This window comes from Natator depressus, chromosome 12 (genome assembly GCF_965152275.1).
Source record: "Natator depressus isolate rNatDep1 chromosome 12, rNatDep2.hap1, whole genome shotgun sequence".
Lineage (NCBI taxonomy): Eukaryota > Metazoa > Chordata > Testudines > Cheloniidae > Natator > Natator depressus.
Window position 1 is genome coordinate 3,340,536 of NC_134245.1, and position 21,098 is coordinate 3,361,633.

At 48.3% G+C, this 21,098-nt stretch overlaps 1 protein-coding gene across 2 annotated transcripts in view; it reads left to right on the forward strand.

Annotated features, from left to right (window-relative positions):
* The window catches only part of HYDIN (HYDIN axonemal central pair apparatus protein), a 443,011-nt gene that overhangs the window by 388,508 nt on the left and 33,405 nt on the right, over positions 1-21,098 (forward strand). For both annotated transcript variants that reach the window (XM_074968344.1, XM_074968343.1), the window contains 5 exons: positions 8,187-8,302; positions 13,691-13,925; positions 17,323-17,535; positions 18,175-18,313; positions 20,607-20,772. In XM_074968344.1, the coding sequence (XP_074824445.1) occupies positions 8,187-8,302; positions 13,691-13,925; positions 17,323-17,535; positions 18,175-18,313; positions 20,607-20,772 (869 nt within the window). The remainder of the gene's footprint in view (positions 1-8,186; positions 8,303-13,690; positions 13,926-17,322; positions 17,536-18,174; positions 18,314-20,606; positions 20,773-21,098) is intronic.

Consider the following 21,098-nt stretch of genomic DNA (forward strand, 5'->3'; position numbering starts at 1 on the left):
GAGCCCCACTGCAAGGAGAAGGAGTTGAGACGTAATCATGTCTCCTTCTCAACGGCACCAGCCACTCCGGTGAGAGACACGGTGCCAAGGCCCTCACCAGTGGCCATGCCCCCATCCCTGGCACCGATGAGTACATTGGCACCGAGCTACAGACCCAAGACAACACATAAGCCATCGTCACAGACACCAGTACCATCTAAATCAAGAGCATCAACACCGACGGTACTGAAACTAACAACACCACGGCAATTCTTACAGCATAAAGACATTGCAGTCTCCTCAGTGCTGCAGTCACCCCATTCAGCCCCGACAGTTCTCCTGTGCATACTAATATACAGCAAATGATATCGCCTGTCACCCACCTATGTCGAGCAATGAGGACAAGGATCAAGACGGAAGTCACTTTTCATCTCAACACTCTTCACCCACTGCACGGAGGCCACCTTGGGAACCCATGAGACTCAAAACCCAGTACAGACAAGACATACAATCTTGGTATGGGCAGCCATGGATGTGCCCACCTATGCCCTTCCCCTTGCAATGAATCCCTTGGGACCCTCGAGCGGCATAGAGGGCTCATCATACCAGACCAGCGACTCCAACCAGGGTGAAATCGGTCACCCCCACCATCCCCTAGCTAGGAGACTTCAGAGGTACACAGGAGAAGAGAGAGAAGAAGGCACAGACCAGAGGTCACATCACCTGCACACAAATCATCGTTATCCCCAGATAAAGCTGTAATGCCACCACCCCCTATCACAGCTGATGACTTCAAACAATTTCAAGAAATGTTTAAACGAGTAGCCATCAGTCAAGATATCCCACCGGAGATGATTCAGGATAACCAGCATAAATTGTTACAAATCCTCCAAACATCTTCATCCTCCAGGATAGCTCTCCCGATAAATGATGCCATCATGGAACCATCGGAGACAATCTGGCAGATTGGTACCACCAATGTGCAAAAGGGCAGACAGAAAATATTATATCCCCACCAAGGGGATGGATTTCCTGTTCTCCCACCCACAGCCCAACTCTCTAGTGGTCAAATCCGCAAATCAACACGGGAAACAGCCTAAGTACAGGTCCACCCCTCAGGACAAGAACCACAAAAGGCTCGACCTTTTCAGTTGAAAAGTGTACTCCTCAGCGACACTACATAAAGTTGCCAACTTTTACCTGTAAATAAGCAACCCGGATTTCAAAATAAGCCAAAAAACAAGGCTAAAACAAGCCAACCCCAAGACTCTGTGTGACGGGATCCCCAGGGTGCAGTCTAGGACTGTGGGACTGCGGTGCCCCCCTGAACTCTCTCCATCCTGGGCTGTCTCTTACAATGCCTTGCTAGTGACCAGCAGCAAACCCCTCCAGGTGCTGTTATCACTCAGCACAACCACATGTGGAGCCCCACACCCAACTAGATTGCATGAAGCTCCCAGAGCCACTCATGAATCACACAGAGAAAGGCACTAGCCAAATCCCACCCCCAGCTTCCAGCACTGTACCCCAGGAATATACCATCTTACACTGCTCAAGATGAGCAATGCAGATTTATTATTTGGTTCACCACTTCATCAATGTAAAGTGGATATACACCAGCCTTTGCAAAACGTGAGCAGATTTGCCACACACTTCATACAAACTCACTGGTAAAGATAAACAGTAAAACAAATGTATTGACTACAAAAGATTTTAAGTGATAGGCAAAAAGTCAGAGTTCGTTACCAAAAGAAAACAAAATATAAGCACGCAGTCTAAACTCTCAACCCTATTAGACTGGGCAGCATCTAGGTTATGCAGTTTTTTTCACCCCAATGGATATTGCAGTTCATAGTACACAGATTTCACCCTTGAAATCTGAGCCAGTCCCTTCAGTTGGAGACTTCAGAGTGTCCTTGTTGCTTGCAGCATAGGCGGGTGAAGGATAAAGGCCAAGCACAGGCCCCCTGTTTTAGGTTTTATACCCTCAGTCCATGTGCTTGGGAGCACATGTCCAGGCATATCTGGGGGGCATTGCTGAGTCTCCAGGCAAGGTTGAGCAATTCCCCCGGCGTGGCCTCGTGCAGGTGAGTCATTGAATTGTAGTTCCCTTGCTGGACAATGGCTGGTTATGGTTGTTTGACACCCCTCTGGGTACTGGTTACTTTCCTTGATGTTGCCTCCGGGAGCTAATATCTGGCTGAGCCAGGCAAAAACCAGGAACTTTAAATTGTTTAAAGCACAGTCCACGTGCACATTGTGTCGCCCCACCTGCAGGTCACCACACACAGGCATGCAGGCAATGCAGCAGCTGGAGCCAAATGCCAATCACCATACGTAAAAAACCCTAATAAGCCCCGAACTAGCCAATGCTAGCCAACTCAGCCTAAAACAAGCCCAATTTCTGCTTATTTTCCATGGATTTGGACACAAAAACATCACCCACAACAAAGACAATACAAACTACAAAGAAACAGACAGCAGCTACAGAGCTGGAGAACATCTCAAAGTCAGCCCTCAACATCGCAACTGGCTTCCTCCAAACAACAGTTTTGAATATTTGGTCAAGGGTCTGAACGACCTCCCCCACTATACAGCGCCAGTACCATGTTTCTTTGACCATTGACTACGTCCATTTTACCAAGCCTGGGCGTTGATAAAAATGGATCAATGGGTTGTGGAGTTCGTAAGACTGGGCTATGCCGTCCCCTTTCTCTCCCACCCCCCCTTCCTCAGCTCCTTCCCTGTCCCTCTTCAGGGACCCTTCTCATGAGCACCTTTTAAGACAGCAAGTAAACCATCTTCTACAGTTAGGTGCCATGGAGCAAGTTGCCCTGCAACACAGAGGGGAGGGTTTTTACTCCCACTATTTCTTGACCCAGAAGAAAAATGGTGGCTGGAGACCCATTCTGGATCTCAGAAAGCTCAACAAATTTGTACAAACCCAAAAATTCAAGATTGTCACACTGACCACGATAATACCAATGCTAGAAACGGGGGACTGGTTTTCAGCCCTCGACCTACAAGATGCATATTTTCACATCATCATACACACCCCTCATAGACAGTTTCTACAGTTCACAGTGGGGGTCAATCACTGTCTATACAGAGTACTACCTTTCGGCCTCTCCACCTCATCAAGAGACTTCCCCAAAACCCTGGCAGTAGTGGTGGCACTTACAGAAATGAGGGATAATGATTTGCCCATATGTAGATAATTGTCTACTGAAAGGCCTGACTCAAGAAGAAGCGATAAACATTGTGCAGAAAACTATCACCCTCTTTCAGAATCTAGGGTTACAAATAAATGAATAAAATCAACCCTACTTCCAGTAGAACAACTGGACTTCATCGGGGTACACCTCGATTCCACAGAGGCCAGAGCATCATTACCCATGAGCAGATTCGTAACATTGACCGGCCTCATCTAAGTAGTCAACAACAGCCTTCAAACATCAGCACGAACCTGCTTACCACTATTAGGTCACATGGTGGCCACAATGTTAGTGGTAAGACACACAAGACTTCATATGCGCTTCCCACAAGGCTAGCTGAGCTCAGTATACATCCCCAGCAAACACAGCCTGAACAAGAGACTAACAGTGCCACCAAAAGTCTTGGTCTCCTCACAATGGTGGACAAAACCAGAGAATGTGTGCCTGGGGATCCCCTTTCAGCAGGATCCACCATCAATAATAATCACGATGGACGCTTTGTTGAGAGGCTGGGGAGCCCACCTGAACCAACTCACTGTTCAAGGCAGGTGGTCAACAGCGGAAACCCGACTATACATCAATCTACTAGAGCTGTGTGCAATATGCAATGCCTGCAGGCACTTCCTACCAAGCATCAAGAACCAGTCAGTGGATAATGACCAACAATATAGCATGCATGTTCCATATCAGTCACCAAGGAGGAGCTCGCTCTTACTCACTATGCACCGAGGCCATGAAACTGTGGAGCTGGTGCATACACCACAAAATAAATATCTCGGCCTCCTATCTCCCAAGATGCCAGAACATGACACCGGACACACTAAGCAGACAGTTTTTTCCAGGAACACAAATGGGAAATAAACAACAGAATCCTACAGTCAACATTTCAATGATGGGGCTTCCCCCCGTCAACCTATTCGCATCATCACTAAACCACAAGTGCCCACTCTTTTGCTCCAGATCAGGACTGGGATCCCAGTCACTGGGAGATGCCTTCCTCATCACATGGGACGCATCACTCATGTATGCATTCCCACAGATCCCACTGATCTCACAAGTGATACAGAAGATATGTGCTGAAAAGCACATCATACTGATAGTCCCAATGTGGCCCAGGCAGACCTGGTACCCTTATCTGATGCGCATGGCAGTATGCACCCCATGAACTCTCCCACTGCGGGCAGACCTCGTCTCACAGAACGAAGGCAGGACTCTCCACCCAAATCCAGAGAAACTTCACCTGAAAGCCTGGCTCCTTCATGGTTCAAACATGACAAATTAGCCTGTTCAGAACAAGTTAAACACATGTGTCAGGGTTCCCTCCCCACTCTGAACTCTGGGGTACGGAAGTGGGGACCCGCATGAAAGACCTCCTAAGCTTATTTCTACCAGCTTAGGTTAAAAACTTCCCCAAGGCACAAATTCTTTTCCTTGTCCTTGGATGGTATTGCTGCCACAACCAAGTGATTTAGACAAAAATTCAGGAAAAGGGTCACTTGGAGTCCCTAGTTTCCCAAAATATTTCCCCAAGCCCCTTCACCCCCTTTCCTGGGGAGGCTTGAGAATAATGTGAGTACTGACCAGACCCTTTGTCTCTAGGACACTGAAAATCAATCAGGTTCTTAAAGGAAGAACTTTATTTAAAGAAAAAGTAAGACTCACACCTGCAAAAATCAGGATGGAAGGTAACTCTTTACAGGGTAATAAAAAGATTTAAAACACAGAGGATTCCCCTCTGGGCTCAGCTTCAAAGTTACGAAAAACAGGAATAAACCTCCCTCTTAGCATCGGGAAAATTCACACGCTAAAACAAAAGATAATCTAATGTATTTCCTTGCCCTTACTTACAATTTTTGTAATCTTAGATGCTCATTTCAGGTATGTTTTCAGGAGATGTTTTTCCTGCCTGGTCTCTCTCTCCGTCCAGAGAGGGAACACCAAAAGGGGCACAAACAAAACCTCTCCCCCCAGATTTGAAAGTATCTTCTTTCCTTATTGGTCCTTTTGGTCAGGTGCCAACCAGGCTATTTGAGCTTCTTAACCCCTTACAGGTAAAGATTCAGTACAGCTGCTCAGGAGGGATTTTATGCTACCCGTAGCTGTGTGTTTATGACAACATTACTAAATAGCAGGAGATCAACCACTTGGAATACTTACCTCCAAAAATGGAAAAGGTTCACAGTATGATGTCAACAAAAACAGTTAACCGCAGTTACAGCGCCACTCCCATTAGTGCTGGACTACATGCTAGAACTGAAGAAATCGGGTCTCTCGACAAGCTCAATTAAAGTACACCTCACGGCTAGTATAGCCTTTCATCATAAGATCAAGGGAATCTTGATATTTGCACACCCAGTCACCAACTGTGTCCTCACCGGCATACAGAACATTTACCCAGAAGTCCGACAACCTACATCAGCATGGTGTTTAAATCTAGTGCTTAAATGCCTCACTAGACCCCCATTTGAGCCCTTAGCTACCTGCTCCCTGCTTCATCCATCGATGAAGATTGCATTCTTGGTCACAATCACCTCCGCTCAACAAGTAATGAGATAGGGGTGCTCATGGCTGACCCCTTTATACCGTATTCTTTAAAGACAAGGTCACATTGAGACCACACCCAAAATTCTTACCTAAAATATCAACATCCTTCCATATAAACCAACCCATACACCTTCCTATGTTTTATCCCAAACCACATGGGCGCTCACAAGAGACTATCTGACGTACACTAGGTGTCAGACAAGCAATAGCATTTTCTTTAGGCAGAACCAAGCCTTTCTGGAAGTCCTTAGACTTTTTATTTCCACAACAGAGTGCTCCAAGGGATGCGCAGTATCCATGCAGAGACTATCTAAATGGATCTCTACCTGCATCCAACTCTGTTATCGAACAAATAACACAGAACCCCCAGAGGGGATCAGATTCCACTCTACTTGCTCAGTAGCAATGTTCATGGAGTTCCTGAACAGCATACCGATAATAGACACATGCAGAGCAGCAGTAGCGTCACTAGGGGGGGAGTGGGGCAGCAGCCGCTCTCCCACCGAGCAGAAGTGGCACCTTTTTAATTTTTACTCACCCGGCGGCACGCCGGGTCTTCAGTGGCACCCGCTTGTACTCACCCGGCAGCGCTCCGGGTCTTCAGCGTTGGGTCCTTCACTCGCTCCGGGTTTTCAGCGGCACTTCAGTGTCGGGTCCTTCACTCGCTCTGGTCTTCGGTGGCATTTCGGCGGAGGGGGGTCCTTCAGTGCGAGTGAAGGACCCGATGCCGACGTGCCGCCGAAGACCCAGAGCGAGTGAAGGACCCAACGCCGAAGACCCGGAGCACCGCCGGGTGGGTACAAGCAGGTGGTGCCTTTTTTATCTCCGCTCCCCCTGTTTCCTCCACCTGGCTACGCCACTGCAGAGGGGCTACCTGGGCCTCTGTGCACACTTTCACAAACCATTATGCAATCACTCAAAGCTCAAGGTCAGACGCTATAATAGGCCTCACCATGCTCTCTTCAGTGGCCCAACTGAATCTGATGCCCCTTACATCCACAGTGGGGCACTGCTCTACAATCACCTGAAATGGAGCACCCACAGGGACAGCACTTGAAGAAGAGAGGGTTACTCACCCTGTGCAGTAACTGAGGTTCTTCAGGATGAGTGTCCTTGTGGGGGCTCCACTACCCACCCTCCTCCCCTCTACTTCGGAGTTTGCAGTATGGACTCTACGACAGAGAAGGAATTGAGGGGGTTGGGTCACGTGGGCACTAGAAGAGGCGTCAGAGGCACCAAGAGACGACTACTGCGCATGCGCGACTCAGACGGACACTGCTACCAAAAATCTCCAATCAACAGCTCTGGGACACACCCACACCTGAAGTGGGGCACCCACAGGGACACACATCACGAAGAACCTCAGTTACTGCACAGGGCGAGTAACCCTCTCTTCTACCGGGGAAGGAAGTGGTATTACACAGCCAGGGCCAACTCGCTCCACAGTACAACTAAGCTACAGGTGTTCGTGTTCTTCCCAGCCAGTTGGGACAGTGGGAGGCTCTTACATCAGCCTGCGAGCTTCCAGGAATTAGTTTAGTTTGTTGGCTGTTGTTTCTGACCGCTGATAAGCACCAGGAGGCAGAAGAGTTGCTACTGCTTTTGCCAGGGCTCTTGGTGCCTGTCAGAAGTCTCAGTCCCGAGGGTTGCCGTGGCACTGGGTTCTGCAGTCCAGACGTTATCCCACGTCCTGGCCAGAGCCAAGTTCTGGTATTTACGTTCTGCCTCCCAGCTCCCTCCTTTGCACTGGAGAAATCGTCCTTGATCCCATTCTGCCTCACAGAGCCTGGTGTCACTGATATAAATAAGTCCCATAAATAAAGCAAGGTGCTGTGCAGTATTGCTGACACCAGATATTTCCCACAGACCTCCCTAGAACTGACTACATTTATTTTGGTCCCTAGAGTGACTCCTGTACCAGTTAGGGCCCAAGCCTACAAGCCGTTTATGTTCAGAACTCCTGTTGGAGTCATTCTTACCCTGGTTACACACTGCCAGCATTCAGCCCAGAGTACTGACAGTCCTAAAAACAGGCCTTATTTCACTGACGGCGAATGCCAAAGTTACCAGACGTGTAACAGGTTTGTCAGTTGCAAGATGCAGAAGTAGAAATCCTTCTACTCTCACAAGCCGCCGGTGCCAGCTCCTCCAATATAATATGGGTTGGTGCGGGGGGGGGCTAGGGATTCTCCTGGGGCCCCTCACTCCCAGGCAGGCAGGATACACTGTAGAACCATCTGCTGAAATGTGTGGGCCACATTCTGCTCCCCTTCCTCAAGCTGAATAGCACTTGTGGACCCATTCTGAATGATGCAACAGCTTGCAGAGCAAAGTGCTACTCAGCATGAGTAAGGGTGTCAGAATCTAACCCTAGGTGATTTTTCAGTGCTTGCTTAGCCCTTCTATGAGACCTTATTTCTTCTCCCTTTTGCACTGCTGCCTTTGCAGGTTCCAGCTGTCCAATAAGGGGAATGTGGCGCTGGAGTACTCCTGGAAGGTGGTCATGGAAGACAGCAGAAGGGCAGTCAACTTTACCGAAGAACCGTTGCCATGCAGTCCTGAAGGTATAGCAGTCAGCCCCCTCCCCCCGGCACCTGGTGCTCCCCACAGCAGCTTCCTCCTGTAACCCATAGGGGCTTTACAGCATTCAGGGAACCTGAGAGCTCAGGGAGCAGACTGGGCCTCTTTGCCTGAGGCACCAAGACAGCACAGTTCTGAAGGTGACATCATAGCTCTGCTTCCCTCCCCAGGTCCTCCCCCATCATCCTCAGGCAAGTGGCTTCTTTCAGGTTTGGATAAAGAGTCTTCCTTTTTGCCCCCTCTGATTGCTTTCTTTCCAGCTCCCCCCACCTTCAGAGTGCCCAGAACTGGTACGGCAGAGCTGCTGGGCACTGTGGAAAGGTCAGCAAAGGTCAGAGAGGTCAAGGGAGGAGAGCAGTTAGGGCCACACGTTGGGGGGGTTCAGAAGCTGAAAAGGGAGCATGGGGGGAGTCCTGTTGGAGGATCACAGGGTAATGGAATTCAGGTCACTGGTAGGGTGACCTGGTGTCCAGTTTTCAACCGGAACACCTGGTCAGAAAGGGTCCCTGGGCCGTTAAGAGTCCAGTCGGCAGTGCTGCAGCACTAAGGAAGACTGGTCCCTACCTGTCCTGGCTGGCACCGCGCTGCACCCTGGAAGCGACCAGCAGGTCCGGCTCCTAGGCGGGGGGGAGGGAGGGACCATGGGGCTCCACACGCTGCCCCCACCCCGAGCACTAGCTCTACACTGGGGTCCGGGGGCAGTGCCTGTGGATGAGAGCAGTGCATGAAGCCTCCTGGGCCCCAGTCTAGGACCCGAACTTGCTGGCTGCTTTTGGGGCACATGCAGCATGGTGCCAGGACAGGCAGGGAACCTGCCTTAGCCCCCCCACCACTGCACCACTGACCAGGAGCCACCTGAGGTAAGCCCACCCCAGAGCCCTTACCTCTTCCTGCACCAGAACCCCCTGCCTGAACCGCAGCCCCCTCCCTCACTCCAAATCCCTCAGCCCCACCCCCCCAGCCCAGAGCCCCCTCCTGCACCCCAAACCCCCCATCCCCCGCTGGAGTCCTCACCCCCTCCCACACCCCAACTCCCTTCCCTAGCCTGGAGCCTTCTCCCACACCCTGAACCCCTTATTTCTGGCCCCACCCCAGAGCCCGCACCCGCAGCTAGAGCCCTCACCCACTCCCGCACCCCAACTCCCTGCCCTAGCCCAGTGAAAGTGAGTGAGGGTGTGAGAGAGCGAGGCACCGAGGGAGGGGGAATGTAGTGAGTGGGGGGGCGGGGCCTCGAGGCAGGGTTGGTGAAGGGGCAGGGCCTCGGGGAAAGGGCAGGGCTCAGGTGTTTGATTTTTTGCGACTAGAAAGTTGGCAACCCTAGTCACTGGGGGAGAGGTAGGAGCTGGGTTGCTGTTGGAGGGAAACAGGGATGCATGTCTTTGATTAAATGTTTGTTTAAAAAGAAGAAAAAGATGCGAAAATACCCAGATGTGGTGTCAGGAAGCAGCTGTGCCCCAGATCCAAGAGCAGCACGGGCAGTTCAGAGCCTGCATTCTGAGTCATCACTCAGCATTTTGCAGCAGAGATATGGAATCATAGAATCGTAGAATTATAGGACTGTAAGGGACCTTGAAAGGTCTTCAAGTCCAGTCCCCTGCACATTATATTTCTGGGTACTGAAGTTTAGCTGACTGGTCTGTAATTCCCCAGGTTCTCCTTATTCCCCTTTTTATAGCTTGGCACTATCTTTTCCCTTTTCCAGCCCTCTGGAATCTCTTCTGTCTTCCATGACTTTTCAAAGATAATCACTAATGGCTCAGACATCTCCTCAGTTAGCCCCTTGAGTATCCTAGGATGTATTTCATCATGCTCTGATGACTTGAAAATATCTGACTTGTCTAAGTAATTTTTAACTTCTTCTTTCCCTATTTTAGCCTCTGATCCTACCTCATTTTCACTGGCGTTCACTATGTTAGATGTCCAGTCAATACTAATCTTTTTGGTGAAAACTGAAACAAAAAAGTCATTTAGCACTTCTGCCATTTCCACCTTTTCTGTTATTGTTCCTCTGTCCTCCCCACCCACATTGATGAATTATTGTTTTCCCCCCTCTTAGGCCCTGATTCAACAAGGCCCCTAAGCATGTACGTAACTTCAAACACAAGACATGCTTAACGTTATGCACACGCTTAGTAGCCTTGTTGAACTGGGGCCATAATATAGAGATATTTTGCAAGCAGGAGGAAAAGTATTTGTAATTAAAGCTGCATTTTTGTTTTTATGATGGTCTCATACATGCAGCAGCAGGGTCTGTTCAATTATGTGGTGTTCTCTCCCAACATGGCCTAGCCTGCTCTGTTTGAGGCATGAGGGTGCTTTGCTAACTATTTCTGTGCCTCTTTAACATGTCTTCAGCAGCTGTGCAGCGTCTTATGCAGCCAGCTACCAAAAGGGTGAGAAGGACAAGGACCGGACTTTTTATGAGTAAAACTAACATCAGCAGTTAAATTAGTTAGGATGGAAATAAGCACTATCAATCTTCATGCTCAAGGCATAAACTCATCACCAAGTGGGTCAGGAAGGAAATTCTCCTGCAGTGTAATGTATAAATTGGTGTACTGAAGGAATTTAACATCTGGCAATGGCCACGCCCTGAGTCATAGACTCATAGATATTAAGGTCAGAAGGGACCATTATGATCATCTAGTCTGACCTCCTGCACAATGCAGGCCACAGAATCTCACCCACCCACTCCTGCAATAAACCTCTCACCTATGGCTGAGCTATTGAAGTCCTCAAATAATGATTTAAAGACTTCAAGGTGCAGAGAATCCTCCAGCCAGTGCCCCGTGCCCCATGCTACAGAGGAAGGCGAAAAACCCCCAGGGCCTCTTCCAATCTGCCCTGGAGGAAAATTCCTTCCCGACCCCAAATATGGTGATCCGCTGAACCCTGAGCATGTGGGCAAGATTCACCAGCCAGATACCCAGGAAAGAATTCTCTGTAGTAATTCAGATCCCATCCCATCTAACATCCCATCACAGGCCATTGGACATATCTACCACTAATAGTCAAAAATCAATTAATTGCCAAAATCATGTTATCCCATCATACCATCTCCTCCATAAACTTATGGAGTTTAATCTTGAAGCCAGATAGGTCTTTTGCCCCCACTGCTTCCCAAGGCTATTCCAGAACTTCACTCCTCTGATGGTTAGAAACCTTCGTCTAATTTCTAGTCTAAACTTCCCGATGGCCAGTTTATATCCATTTGTTCTTGTGTCCACATTGGTACTGAGCTTAAATAATTCCTCTCCCTCTCCGGTATTTATCCCTCTGATATATTTATAGAGAGCAATCATATCTCCGCTCAACCTTCTTTTGGTTAGCCTAAACAAGCCAAGCTCTTTGAGTCTCCTTTCATAAGACAGGTTTTCCATTCCTCGGATCATCCTCGTAGCCCTTCTCTGTACCTGTTCCAGTTTGAATTCATCCTTCTTAAACATGGGAGACCAGAACTGCACACAGTATTCCAGGTGAGGTCTCACCAGTACCTTGTATAATGGTACTAACACCTCCTTATCTCTACTGGAAATACCTCGCCTGATGCATCCCAAGACCCCATTAGCTTTTTTCACGGCCATATCACATTGGCGGCTCATAGTCATCCTGTGATCAACCAATACTCCAAGGTCCTTCTCTTCCTCCATTACTTCTAATTGATGCGTCCCCAGATTATAACTAAAATTCTTTTTATTAATCCCTAAATGCATGACCTTACACTTCTCACTATTACATTTCAGCCTATTACTATTACTCCAATTTACAAGGTCATCCAGATCCTCCTGTATGATATCCTGGTCCTTCTCTAAATTGGCAATACCTCCCAGCTTTGTATCATCCGCAAACTTTATTAGCACACTCCCACTTTTTGTGCCGAGGTCAGTAATAAAAAGATTAAATAAGATTGGTCCCAAAACCGATCCCTGAGGAACTCCACTGGTAACCTCCCTCCAGTCTGACAGTTCACCTTTCAGTATAACCCACTGTAGTCTCCCTTTTAACCAGTTCCTTATCCACCTTTCAATTTTCATATTGATCCCCATCTTTTCCAATTTAACTAATAATTCTCCATGTGCCCGTATCAAATGCCTTACTGAAATCGAGGTAAATTAGATCCACTGCGTTTCCTTTGTCTAAAAAATCTGTTACTTTCTCAAAGAAGGAGATCAGGTTGGTTTGGCACGATCTACCTTTTGTAAAACCATGTTGTATTTTGTCCGATTTACCATTAACGTCAATGTCCTTAACTACTTTCTCCTTCAAAATTTTTTCTAATACCTTGCATACTACAGATGTCAAACTAACAGGTGTGTAGTTACCCAGATCACTTTTTTTTCCTTTCTTAAAAATAGGAACTGTGTTAGCAATTCTCCAATCATACGGTACAACCCCTGAGTTGACAGATTCATTAAAAATTCTTGCTAATGGGCTTGCAATTTCATGTGCCAATTCCTTTAATATTCTTGGATGAAGATAATCTGGGCCCCCCAATTTAGTTCCATTAAGCTGTTTGAGTTTCGCTTCTACCTCAGATATGGTAATATCTACCTCCATAGCCTCATTCCCATTTGTCATGCTACCATTATCCCTAAGATCCTCATTAGCCTTATTAAAGACTGAGGCAAAGTATTTGTTTAGATATTAGGCCGTGCCTAGATTATCCTTAACCTCCACTCCATCCTCAGTGTTTAGCGGTCCCACTTCTTCAGGGTGCTCTGGACCATTGGGCTGTTCCATTATGCCACTGCTTTGTGGTTTGATGGCTATTGCTAGCTGTGGAAGCTTGATAAACAGAGGAAGAGAAGACCAGACACTGCAATATGCACCAGTGCGGTTCCTTGATCACTTAATGCCTGCCTACCTTTTCAGCTGAAAGGACATACACACAATGAGCCACATTCTGCCCTCAGATTCATCTGTGCAGCCCTGCTAACCAGGCATGGATGTACGTGTGGGCATGATTTGTTCAGACCAGCATGATGGGGTGTCTTTCAGTATTTCGATTTCATGCCTTTGTATGGAACTTTTCTAGGTGTTTTTCAGCATATGTATTCTCCCCAGCTGCCCCTTCTGCCCGCCCTTTGCCCTCACTTTCCCACTACTCCTTGGCTCTCACTTGGATGAGGAGTTGGTAAGAGCCAGTGCAGAAGTGATGACATGAAGCCTCATTACACCTTTCATTAACACAGGTTGGAATTATCCTTGGAAAGGGTTTGCAAAGGGGGATAGCCTTTGTGTGGTCTTTAAGCCAAATCCCCTCGGCCTTCTGTCCATCGTACTGAATCAGGGGGTCTGGGCTCAGAACAAGAGGTTTCGTCCTCAAAGACAAATCCAGTGAAACTGACCTAACCACCCATTCCTTAACACAGGGGAGTTCCCATCTGCCACGTCTGCTGCCTCCACCAAACTACCCTGCAGCCAACCTGCTAGCCAGCTAGGCAGTGTTCTGGAGAGTGTCTCATCCTTCCTGTGTGCTGTTGCTGCTCTCCCTCCATTCTCCATGGAACCCAGCAGCGGCATCATCCCAGCCGGGAAGAAGCAGCAGTTCCTGTTGAAATTCTCCCCACTGGAAGTGGGAGAGTTTGAGGGCCACCTACTCTGCAGGTAGGAAACACTCTGGATGGATCGCATCTTGACAAGTGCTAATAACACGGAATTATTGTCCAAAGGACTTTGGTGTAAATGGGATTTGGTGCTCTCTGAAATGGATGGACCAAGAATGCAGTCGAGGAAAGGTGGGGCATCAAAAACCTACAGCTTTGTTTAGTCCCAGCTTGGAAGCCTTTAGCTCTGGGACCAAACCTGTGCCATCCCTTAGGATCCCTTAGGCTGTTTAGTTCTGGAGGGAAGGTGATCAGGGATGAAAAAGAATCATAGAAGATTAGGCTTGGAAGAGACCTCAGGATGTCATCTAGTCCAATCCCCTGCTCAAAGCAGGACCAACACCAACTAACTCATCCCAGTCGGACCTTAAAAACCTCTAAGGATGGAGATTCCACTACTTCCCTAGGTAACCCATTGCAGTGCTTCACCACCCTCCTAGTGAAATATTTTTTCCTAACATCCAACCTAGACCTTCCACTTGAGACCATTGCTCCTTGTTCTGTCATCTGCCACCACTGAGAACAGCCGAGCTCCATCCTCTTTGCGACCCCCCTTCAGATAGATGAAGGCTGCTATCAAATCCCCCCCCACTCTTCTCTTCTGCAGACTAAATAAGCCGAGTTCCCTCAGCCTCTCCTCATAGGTCATGTGCCCCAGCCCCCTAATCATTTCCGTTGCCCTCCGCTGGAGTTTCTCCATTTTGTCTACATCCTTTCTGTAGCGGGGGCCCAAAACTGGACACAATACTCCAGATATGGCCTTACAAGTGCCGAATACAGGGGTATAATCACTTCCCTCGATCTGCTGACAATGATCCTACTAATGCAGCCCAATATGCCATTGGCCTTCTTGGCAACAAGGGCACACTGCTGTCTAATATCCAGCTTCTCATCCATTGTAATCCCCAGGTCCTTTTCTGTTGAACTGCCACTTAGCCAGTCAGTCCCCGGCCTGTAGCAGTGCATGGGATTCTTCCGTCCTAAGTGCAGTCCTTGTTGAACCTCATCTGATTTCTTTTAGCCCAATTGTCCAATTTGTCTAGGTCACTCTGGACCCTATCCCTACCCTCCAGGGTGTCTACCTCCCACCCCGCCCCAGCTTAGTGTCATCCACAAACTTGCTGAGGGTGCAATACATCCCATCATCCAGATCATTAATGAAGATGTTGAACAAAACCGGCCCCAGAACAGACCCCAGGGGCACTCCACTTGATACCGGCTGCCAACTAGACATGGAGCCATTGATCACTACCCGTTGAACCTGACGATCTAGCCAGCTTTCTATCCACCTTATAGTCCATTCATCCAGCCCATACTTCCTTAACTTGCTGGCAAGAATACTGTGGGAGACCGTATCAAAAGCTTTGCTAAAGGCAAGGTATATCATGTCCACCACTTTCCCCATATCCACAGAGCCAGTTATCTAATTATAGAAAGCAGTCAGGTTGTTCAGGCATGACTTGCCCTTGGTGAATCCATGTTGTCTGTTCCTGGTCACCTTCCTCTCCTCCAAGTGCTTCAAATGGATTCCTTGAGGACCTGCTCCATGATTTTTCCAGGGACTGAGGTGAGGCTGACTGGCCTATAGTTCCCTGGATTCTCCTTCTTCCCTTTTTTAAAGATTGGCACTACATTAGCCTTTTTCCAGTCATCCGGGACCTCCCCCGATCGCCATGAGTTTTCAAAGATAATGGCCAATGGCTCTGCAATCACATCAGCCAACTCCCTCAGCACTCTCGGATGCATTAGATCCGGCCCCAGGGAGTTGTTCATGTCCAGCGTTTCTAAATAGTCACCTGGTCACCTGCCATGTTTTCTGTTCTTTCTGTTTATCAGGATGGTTTGTTCCTATGCCTTCAATAAGGCTTTTTTAAAATACAGCCAACTCTTCTGGACTTCTTTCCCCCTCATATTAGCCTCCTAGGGGATCCTGCCCATCAGTTCCCTGAGGGAGTCAAAGTCTGCTTTTCTGAAGTCCAGGGTCCATATTCTGCTGCTCTCCTTACTTCCTTTTGTCAGGATCCTGAACTCGACCATCTCATGGTCACTACTGCCCAGGTTGCCACCCACTTTTACTTTCCCTGCCAATACTTCCCTGTTTTGTGAGCAGTGGGTCAAGAGGATCAGGCCCCCAGTTGGTTCCTCCAGCACTTGCACCAGGAAGTTGTCCCCAACACTCTCCAGAAACTTCCTGGATTGTCTGTGCATTGCTGTATTGCTCTCCCAGCAGATGTCAGAGTGTTTGACGTCCCCCATGAGCACCAGGGCCTGTGATGTGGAAACGTCTGTTAGTTGTCCAAAGAAAGCCTCGTCTACCCCATCCTCCTGGTCTGGTTGTCAAGAGCAGACGCTCACCACAACATCACCCTTGTTGCTCTCGCCTCCAAAGTTAAACCAGAGACTCTCAACAGGCTTTTCTCCAGTTTCATACTGGAGCTCTGAGCAGTCGTACTGCTCCCTTACATGCAGTGCAACTCCCCCACCTTTTCTGCCCTGCCTGTCCTTCCTGAACAGTTTATACCCATCCTGACAGTGCTCCAGTCATATGAGTTACCCCACCAAGTTTGTTATTCCAGTCACATTATAGTTCCTTGACTGTGCCAGGACTTCCAGTTCTCCCTGCTTGTTTCCCAGGCTTCTTGCATTCATGTACAGGCACCTAAGATAACTAGCCAATTGCCCAACTTTCTCAGTATGAATCAGGAGGCCTCCCCTGTTGCACGCTCCTCCTTCTGTTTCCTCCCAGTATCCCACTCCCCCACTTACTTCTGAGCTTAGGTCTCCATCCCCGGCGAACCTAGTTTAGAGCCCTCCTCACTAGGTTAGCCAACCTGCCTGTGAAGATGCTCTTCCCTCTCTTCGTTAGGTGGATTCCATCTCTTCCTAGCAATCCTTCTTCCTGGGAACCTGAAACATACTGGGAAAACTCACTTTAAAAAAATGTTTAAAATGGGGATTGGGTACAAGTAGGATTCCGCCTTTCAGAGATGGATGGTAAGTAATTCACAGTCCTCCTGCAGCCCCTTTGCCTGGCTTGTACCATTCTGGTGGAGTCCTAATGACTAATACTAATTTACCTTGGGTATGGGAAATCACTTAAGCCCCAAGAGGTTCGATCACTAGTACTGGCTTTTGGATGAGTATGGAAACTTAGCAAGGGCTTATCCGTATTGAGTCACCAACGACCTCCAGCGTGTTTATCAGTAAAGGTGTCACTTTTCTCGCACTGAGGAATTACTATACATTTGTCTCCTTTGCTGCCTCATCACCACAAAGTGAGCTTCCATTTAATTCACTGCTCGGTACATCAGAGAGAGAGGACGTGAAAGCTGTGTACAACAAAGCCATAAAACTGCCCCGCTGCCTTTGATAACACTAACTGGTCCATTTCTTCGCAGTATCCCCAACCTGAAGCCCAATCACCAATGCCCCGTAGTGGCTGTGAAGGGGAGAAGCCTCCTGCCATACTGCCATTTCGAGCTGGAGGACTCTGACTACCTCACCACAAACAGGCGCAACCCAGAGCTGCGAGGGCCCCGGGGGGCTGCACTGGATCCCAACACCAGGGTGATAGAGTTTGCATCCGTCGGAGTGCATGCTCGGAACAGCAGGTGGGCATGGAGAAGGCTTGACTTGCTGACTACTGGCTATTCACAACAACTCAGCCAGAGACCCACCAGCTCAATCTTCTAAACTCCTTGTGACACAGCTGCACCGTTCCTATGGTCCAGCTCTCAGTAGATCACTTGGGGCTCTGGGAAGACAGGAGCAACATAGACTAGCCATCTTTGCTTCCACCATCCAGTCCTGCAACAAACGTAGCTGGTCCCCAGCCCATAGGTATCGTCGAGTATAACTCTCCTTTCTCTCCGCAGGAGACTCTTTGAATACTTGAGTCGGATTGGGGCAGAGAAGGAAATAACCCCTCTAAAGAGCTGCACTTAGGAAAGAGCCTTGTTATGTTGGATTTTACCCTCATCACTCTGGAGCTAGGGTTTGCATTGGAGTGACCTCAGTATCTGTTTACAGATGGTAAAGGTAGCCAGTCGGCCCAGAGGGCTGTGGGGCTCCAAAACCGGTAATGGGGTGGAGCTGTCATGCCCATAGCAGTAGAGGTAGATGGGGTGTGCCAAGGAATCCTCCCTTGGAGGAGCTGGCAGCACCTGGTGTCTGCTGAGCAGCCAACCCACTAGCTCCCAGAACTGTTCACTGTTCCCTTTCTAATGGCAATTTCTGTTTGTTGTGGCCAGGACCTTCATGCTTGTGAACCCCACCAATTCCACCTACTCCTTCCAGTGGGCTTGTGAACAGTCAGAAGACTTGCGAGAACAGTCAGTCTTCAGCTGTCTGACAGAAATGGGCGAGATCCGGCCTGAGAAAAAGGCCGAGGTAGGAGGGAGGCTGATGCAGGTGTCTCGCCTAGTGGTGTGCAGGTCTCACTGTATACAATACTGCTCTAACTGTAATGCATAGCTCTTACACAGCACTTTGTTTTCAAGCACTTTAAAGAGCTGAGCTTATTTCAACCCTGCAGGCGCAGGTGGTGCCAACTTGCATCACCACCACCCAAGGAGCGGGCATGGGGAGGGACTGGCAGAGGAAGGGCAGCTTTAAATGCAGTCTGGGTTGCCACTGGTGCCCCACGGATGGAGCGTGCCCCAGAGATTAATGGAATCAGCATGTCTCCTGGTTTCCATGGTCCTGCCCACTCACTGGCCGGCCTAGCCCACTTTGTAGGCTGTGCCAGCCTGCTCCAGCTCCCTTGGCTAAGCAGGGACTACAGGCAGCTTGTTCCCCTGCAACACCTCAGTGCAGGTAGCCTTTCGAACTCACCCCCAGGCTATGCGGGCAGGCAGAGGGCCTGTCTCAGTAATAACTAGTTCTCACAAGCTCCTCTGACATAGGTGAGTAAGAAAATGAAATTGGCAGGTGGGTGAGGGTAAGGAAGGAGGTTTCTCTGAGAGCAGAAATGAATAGGGACCCAGAGACAAAGCCTGGAGCCTGGGGTTTGGATGACCCAGCTGAGCAGTGTTGGGATACAGAGTCTTTCCACTATAGCCTCCTGGTTTGAATCTCTCGAAGGCCGTTAGGGGCTGCCTGTTGTCTGTGTGACAGCAAGCTGTCTAGTGGCCAATGTGAAGCATATTGTCTCACTTCAGATCCTTGTGATTAGCCAGTTCACATAGCAAACTGGCACAGTGCCATCCCAGTCCCGCCCAGGGGGTTATGTGTTAAGCAGGCATGGAAGCTGCCCTCTGACCCTTTCAGGTAGCTGCCATGGTCAGAAGTGAGAAAATTCTGGAGGGGAAGTTTGCTCTCACCTATTTTGTGACTAACTAGAGGGCTCCAGTCTGCATGACAGCAGACTATTGGAGACAGGATGCTGCAGCTACAGTAGGGAGTGTGGGTATCTCTCCTCATGAGCAATAGCCATGTCCAAGTGTGAGAAAACCAGAATGAGGGAAGGGAACCATAGTGGTGGGAGGACAGAGAAGTGCCTGGGTAGAATACAGGGAGTCCCTAAAGAACTTTCTGTTCCAGAAATGACGACTCTTCCTGCTCTGTGTCATTCATTGGGTCAACCTGCACAGGCTGGAAATCAGCACAGAATCTGGCCCATTGTCTTAGTGTTCTCTGCTAAAACCATCTTAGGGCATCTCCTTTTGCACATGGCACAAACCTGCACCAGGAAATTCTTGAATGGAAGGGAAAAGTTTTGTCTACATAGGGACACTCAAGAAAGTTAATCTGCATTAACTAAAGATATGAATTTAAAGTGGATTAATTAAATCACATTAAACCCCTTGTGTGGACACTCCTATTCAGAATTAGAGTGGCCTTAATTGGATTAAGATTATATCACTTCAGTGAATTAAGATAAATTGAATTAAGGCCACTTTAATTCTGAATAAGAATGTCCACACAGGTTTAATGTAGTTTAACTAATCCACTTTAAAAATTCATTTGGATTAAGTTTCCTGAGTCTGCCTATGTAGAGAAGCCCTAAGTGTGTCTCAGTCTCTGTGGGCATCGGCTGGCCACCTGCTCCTTCATTCCAGAGCAGGTGTTGTGTTCTCTTGACCTTGGAGTTATGGTACTCTGCGCTTTTTTTTTTTGGCACACCTAAGCCCGAGCATCTGAGAAAGTCAAAGCAAAATCAATATGACCCAATCCAGCAGCTCCATTTACTTATTAGAGATGTCTGCCTTGATTAGGTTTGCTGCTGGCTATTTTGTGCAATGCCTGAGCTCACATGCAGCTTGCAGTTCACAGGAAAGCTAGCAGGTATTCATTCCTCACTGAGGCAATGGTTTGCACAAGATCCCGAAGGGATGAGAAACCCTTTGTACTGTGCCTGTAGAGCAAGAAAATGGAGCTGTCACGCCATAAGAACGTGACCTTTCTGATCAATCCCAATGTATGTGTAACCCGGCCTACGCAGTCTGACTGTGTATTCGTCTGCTACAGCCTTTGAGCTGCGGAACCAGGGTTCTTCAGCATAGACTGCAGAGGCTCTTCAACTTAGTTATTCTCTGTGATCTAGCTACGAGGTGGAGACAGAGAGCCACATATAGTATTACACCTGTCCCATTCCTGGAGCCCCATCCAAGTCTGGCGTATCACCCATTTCACCATCACTCCATGGATAGTCACCTGATTTAATTTGCCTCTTCTTCCTCAGGTCACATTTGAATTCATCCCGCAGCACCTGGGTATCACAGAATCGTTTTGGACCTTTACAATCGCTGAACAGAACATCTCAGTCCCATTCCTGTTGGTGGGCAACACCACCGACCCCTCAGTATCTCTGGACAGATCCCACCTGAACTATTTCTCTCTGTTAGTCGGTAAGGACAGATTCTGTGTCCCGCACTATGGGAGCCTGTGGTTGCTGCTACCTTCCACTTTTCTCTCCATTCAAAAATGTAATGTTCTGTAGTTACTGTTGATCCTAATTCTGTTATTTAACATTAAAAAAACAGAGGCTGAAAGTGGAAAAGAGCACTTCAAAGGAGGAAAAACAATTTCTCTCCATCTATCTTAGGGTTTATATTGCTGCCCACCTTAGTATCTGAGCACCTTCCATGTAAAATCAATAACAATATTCAGCAGCAGTCAAAAAAGCTAATGTTAGGAACCCTTAGGGAAGGGATAGATAATAAGACAGAAAATG